At 31.3% G+C, this 5812-nt stretch overlaps 1 protein-coding gene across 1 annotated transcript; it reads right to left on the bottom strand.

Annotated features, from left to right (window-relative positions):
• Positions 1-821: 821 nt before the first annotated feature.
• Positions 822-4628, bottom strand: LOC112681573 (L-xylulose reductase-like). Its single transcript, XM_025551817.1, has 5 exons — positions 4289-4628; positions 3149-3386; positions 1868-1982; positions 1604-1814; positions 822-1007 (listed from the first exon to the last, which is right to left on the bottom strand). The coding sequence occupies exons 1-5, from the start codon at positions 4434-4436 to the stop codon at positions 904-906; spliced, it is 816 nt and encodes a 271-aa protein (XP_025407602.1). The 5' UTR covers positions 4437-4628; the 3' UTR covers positions 822-903.
• Positions 4629-5812: the final 1184 nt, after the last annotated feature.

The following is a 5812-nucleotide window of genomic DNA, read 5'->3' as shown; positions in this document are numbered from 1 at the left end:
GGACAGCTTTGTAATAAGCTTTATAATTAATAAAATAAAGGAGTATTTAATAAGTCGATATTTATTTAAATAATTTGAACAAAACTCGAAAATAACTGTATACATTAATAATCTACTGCATATTTATTATATAATGTAAAACACTTAACGTTTTGACTTGAATCCGTAGAAATTTGGAGACCCGTCGTGCGTCGAACTTTCTTGTAAGAGTGTTGCAAAATATGATAAACGACTGACAAAAGGGTTATAGTGACCACCATCCATAAACTCATAATACGTTTTTTTAAGAGACAAAATTCTTAAGAATTTTTATTTCATGCCGAGCGTGTTGCCCTTTGCCTTATTTTACCTTTGTGTTAGCTATATAAACAATATTTTTGACTTAAATAACGGGTTGTTTTATATTTTATACAACTATTATCACTGTTACTTTTGAAATTTTTTGTTGACTAACAAATCAGCGAAGTAAAATGGATTATTGATTGCTTTAAGTGCAACTAACGTTACAACGGTCAATGAAATGTATAAAAATATTACATAAAAAAACAATTTAACATTCTGTCTATTTAGTGTTCCGTATGAGGTCTGAGTATTGCCAAATTTAAATGCTATTGTAATAAAATTATACAGTGTTCAAAATGAATTTCAAACAAAACAAAAAAAAAAAAAATACTTACATTACGTATTTAAAAAAATATTTAACACTATCCATCGTTTTCGTCAAAAAGAATAATTTATTTATGAACATTAATTATAATTTGTAATTATCATATTATTTATTTAATAAATAAGTAAGCTATTATACAAATTAAACGTCTAGACGTAATAATGTACAAATCAAACGGGGTGTTTTCGTCGAACCAATAAATTATTTCAAAACTTGTTCTTCGTTCTGCAATCGACCTAACCCGCCAAGAATCCTCCGTCGACAACGAGAGCCGTTCCATTAACCATCGTGGAGTAATCGCTGAGCATGTATATCACGGCGTTCGCGATGTCATCGGTTTCTGAAAACAATGTCGATATAATATTGAAAAATGAAATAGTAAATTTATAGCCTCGATAAGTTATATAATTTTAACACTTCGCGATCGTATTATCCCCACGCGGAGAAAATTCATTACGTTATTCGTTACAATAGTAAAATATTATTTTATTTTTACTTTTTGTATTTTATTGAAAACATTGAAATACGAAACACTAAACAGTTGCTTTTGTTTATCTATACAGGAATGTATTTAAATCTTTTCTCGTTACAACTTAAAAAAATATTTTCAAAAGTTAAACAATTATAATAATTAGATAATATTTTAACCATCGTACAATACGATAAAACTACTGCCTTGTAATTTTTAAAAAATCAAAAAAATTCGATTCGACGCGGGGCAACGTCCGTCGTAGAGGAAAATCCTATCAGGGAATAACCGACTTCGTGTGCGGTGATGAAATGAAAAAAAAACCCTTTCCGCTGATCGCTCGGTTCGGGATCCGAAAGGGTCCGGAGCTGGCCGGTTTTCCGCGTGAAACCGACATCACGAAGTATAATAAATAAATAACAGCGACCGCTTCGGCCACTAACGACTGACCTAACTAACTAACTGACCTGCGAATTTTCCCAGCTGTATGCGTTGCATGATGGGCCCGGACTTCTTCGGGTCGGACCACGCGATCTTGCCCATGCGTGTCAGCACCACCGTCGGGTTCACGTTGTTGGTGCGGATACCGTACTTGCCCAGCTCAATGGCCATGCACCTGGTGATCTGATTCACGGCCCCCTTGGACGCGCAGTAAGTGGTGTGCTCGGGGATGGCTCTCTGGAAAATCGTAAGCGTTAGTGGTTTTCAAAACGCACAAGCCGGTCGCTTACCGTGGAAATGGTCGACGAAATGTTCACGATGGACCCCTTGATGCCAGCGTCGATCATGTTTTTGGCCACCGCCTGGCTGGTCCTCACCAACGCCCTGGCGTTCACGTTCAACGTCCTACACAAAAACGTCGCGCTCCGGTTATTGCTCGCGGCCCCGTGCGACGTACGCGTTTTTTGATCGCGCACGTTCGCTTACGGCACTGGTTCCCAAACTGGGATGTGTGCCCCTATTGGGGGGCATGTACAAATTGCTGGGGAGGCGCAAGCAATTATGACGAAGTACAATTTTTATTGATTAATTCCGAATATTCTATAGTTTATTTGTAAAATATACAAAAAAACCCAGAAAAAGCGTTTTGGATTCGCCCGTTCGGTGTCTAATGGTTAGTTAATTACATTTTGTGAACAATTTTTCAATTGCTAACGTTTTCAATTGCGTCAGTAGTGATTTGTGACAGAATTCATTTTCGAAATTATTTACGTGATAACTGAGAAGATATGACTGGGTCCCGTTGTATGTGGAAACGGATACTGAACACAATGCAAACTAAATTGAAAATGAAATGTTATCCATTAATCAGGGTCGCGAAAGGAGAAGGCGATCAAATGTGTATATAGTGCATTAGAGTAAAAACGAAAAACATTGACACGGTGCACAGTACGAACGTATCAATAAAAACATTCCTAATTATGTAATATACGAGTGTATCAATCATAAAATATTATCAATGCTTAAGTACGATGCGATTATTAAGAAAGAAAAATTTATCAAACTTATAAATAACTTGTACTTTCAATCCAAAGCAATAACTTAATCAATAGTAAAAACATAGCTAAGCATATTGTGTATACTTCTTATTGTGCCATTCTGATTTTAATCGTGTATTCTACATTCAATATTCATTACTTCTTGTTTTAATTATCCCGCACTCTTCTAATATTTTACTTCATATAATTTTCTTCTTTAGTGCTTTCTCGTAACCACTCGAGTCCGTCCAAATCACCCACTCTTGTTTCTCATTACACTGTACACGGGGCACAAAGACTAAGTCAACACGTATGGTATAATGGTATAATGGGCGATCATCACATAACCTACATCAAATCTACAATAAATTAATAACACTTATAAATTATGTGTTTTATCAACGGTGAATGCTGGTTGCCCGTACTAAACAATAGTTGTCTTAGTCTTTACGCCCCATACATATTCCTATGTTAATACTTCTAAATACAAATATTTATGGACATATTGATAATTTATAAGAAAAACGAGTTTACTTGTTCCAACTCTCTTTGGTAACATCGAAAAAGGACTCTATAAAGGCCACACCAGCGTTATTGACCAACCCATGTACTGGACCGAGTTCTAACATTTTCTTATAGGTGTCTTCCCAGTCGGATAGATCGCACACTACTTGCTTGGTGTTTGGTAAATTAACGCCTTTATCTTTTTCCACCACCGTATAAACAAATGCTCCTAGATCCAGTAATCTACTAGTGATCTTTTCTCCCATTCCTAGTAAATAAAAAATTGGAAACATTTTAGCACCACGATATTTTAACTGTTAAACGAGAATATATATCGGATTAGGTGCAAGGTACTTAAACGGTTACAAAAAATATTTTACTCGTTATTACTTTACAAGTATTACTTTATAGCTTTACAAATGTATAGAATGAATACATTACAAAGTAAATAATTCAAATAATTTGATATCTTAGAACATCATTGATATATTTAATATATATGCTTTTACATTTTATTAGTGTATCTTTTTCGAACGATTATTAAATTTGGAAGTTTACTTATCAACTCGAAAAACCGTAGATTATTACTTAAACATTTTCGAAACTTGTAGTTTCCGTCTTGTTATATTGAACTTGATATAAGAAATTTAATACATTGTATATACTCATCGAGTTGACGTTTTTAACAGCTATGTGTTAATTCGATAATTGTTAAGTTTTTTAGAAAGTTAATTTTCGAAGGCAATTAACATGTATAAATGAAAAATACATATAAAACTATGTCATCCGTTGTTCTAAATTAAATTCATAAATTTTAAGAAAACAATTTTAAATTATAATAACAGCTTAAACTATTCAAAATTATTTCCGAAATAATGTAAAAAAAATAGCTCATCATTAGTTGATCGTTTGATAGCCTAGTACAAATTAGTTTTTAAATAAATTAAGATTGTGTAGTTCAAAGAATTTGTGCAGTAAATTAAATTATGTGCTCTCGGTAATTTAAAATATTCAAATGTGTAACGATTACACCAGTATGAGTTACTTATAACATGTGTTCAGTTTACGCCAAACTGTACACGAACATATTTACATAATAATACGTGTAAAATACCGACGTGTAGACATACGACGATTGACAACGGTCGAAATATGTTTGCTCATACTTACCAGTACATGATCCGGTGACGATGAACTTTTTACCACCGAAGTATTCTTCAAAACTTTGTGGTTTTTGACCACACATGTTCCTCGACAGTATGTCGACGGCTATTTGTCCAGTCACTCGCTGAGGTAATTTGGATAAGGAACGGATCATTTTGAAATGCCTTTGATTTCTTGGAAATATTTAAACGTATTTGGTATTGAGAATACGTATCTGGAATAGTGAATAATCAATTATATTGGTATTTTATGATATCATTGATTTAATTTTAATGGTTGAGCGTACGCTTGTAGAGTTCCTTAAAAAAAATAATAAATAAATAAATAAAATAGTCAAAATGATTAACTTGCATTTAAATTGCAATAGCCTTATGGCAATAAATTTAATTTTTAGTTTGGTTTCAATATGATTTTAATTGCAATTGTATCGAAAAACTAAATTTCAAAAAAAAAAAAAAAGTATTGAACTTTATATTTTCTACAATTATTGTTATAGAATAAAAATTGATTTGTACTGTTGTCAACAGGAATTTATAGGTAAAGTTTAGATTATGTTCTGTATTAATAATTAAAGAAATATTATAAGTAAAAAAACACTGATATATATTAGCGTTTGATACAATAAATTACCGACCGATTCTAGATTTTAGAAAATTCTATATTATTAAAAAAATATAGACAATTTCATAAGGTCAAGTAGTTATAATTAATAAAACAAAACAATTATTAAATCATTTTGTACAAAGAGATTACAATAAGTATAGATAATAATATTTAATACCTATATTTGTATAGCATACTATCGTAGAAATAAATGACTATTTTTTATGACCAAATAATTTTGAGTTCGGGTCTTTGAGTAGAATAAAATAAAAATCGATTTTTTTCCAAGGCAAATAATATATTCAAAAAGAAAGTAGAGGTAAATTTTTTTTGTTTTGATTTTAGTTATAACCGCTTTTGGAAATTCTCGAAACCAAGTACACGAGTTCAAAAAACTTGTTTTATGATTTTCATTTATTCTTTCTACTTACCCTCATTACCGAAAACACAAAGGATGTTTTGTCCCAACCCGTTGGGATTAAATTAATTAACGTTCAATGTAATACATTTAATGCAATTTGAATAAGATTTAACTGTCTCATGGTCATTCAATAATTCTGCTGGTGAATCTAAGTATTTATTTCATGCATAAAGAATAAAATGTGTTTGGCCTAAGACATTTAATCGCAAAAATTAACTACTATTAACTAAATTTTTAATAAAAGCATGCGAACATTCTATAAGAATCACTGATCCTTTAATTTAGTATTCGTACAGGTAATATTATACCAATTAACTTGTTGAATGATTATTACACTCCCAGTAATTGATTTAATAATTTTTTTGTAATATTTTTATATTAAATTGGGTTTGTCGACAGTATAATTAATCGTGTCAATTAAACATAAATAATTAGATTAAATAAATAAACTATTGTATTCATATTCATTAATAAAAAGCATGGATTCAAAATCAAACAATGTTTTT

Source organism: Sipha flava, unplaced genomic scaffold (assembly GCF_003268045.1).
Source record: "Sipha flava isolate LNK unplaced genomic scaffold, YSA_version1 19295_pilon_pilon, whole genome shotgun sequence".
Taxonomy (NCBI): domain Eukaryota; kingdom Metazoa; phylum Arthropoda; class Insecta; order Hemiptera; family Aphididae; genus Sipha; species Sipha flava.
The sequence above is the reverse complement of the archived record's forward strand: the minus strand, read 5'-3'. Positions and strand labels throughout refer to the sequence as shown.

What these genes read in the sequence shown, in the direction of transcription:
- LOC112681573 (XM_025551817.1), bottom strand. Translation starts at nt 4,436, where the DNA reads ATGATCCGTTCCTTATCCAAATTACCTCAGCGAGTGACTGGACAAATA. An exon ending in ACCAAAGAGAGTTGGAACAA is followed by an intron (nt 1,983 to 3,148) that starts GTAAACTCGTTT and finishes GTTTTTGTGTAG; the next exon opens with GACGTTGAACGTGAACGCCA. An exon ending in ACAGCTGGGAAAATTCGCAG is followed by an intron (nt 1,008 to 1,603) that starts GTCAGTTAGTTA and finishes CATTGTTTTCAG; the next exon opens with AAACCGATGACATCGCGAAC.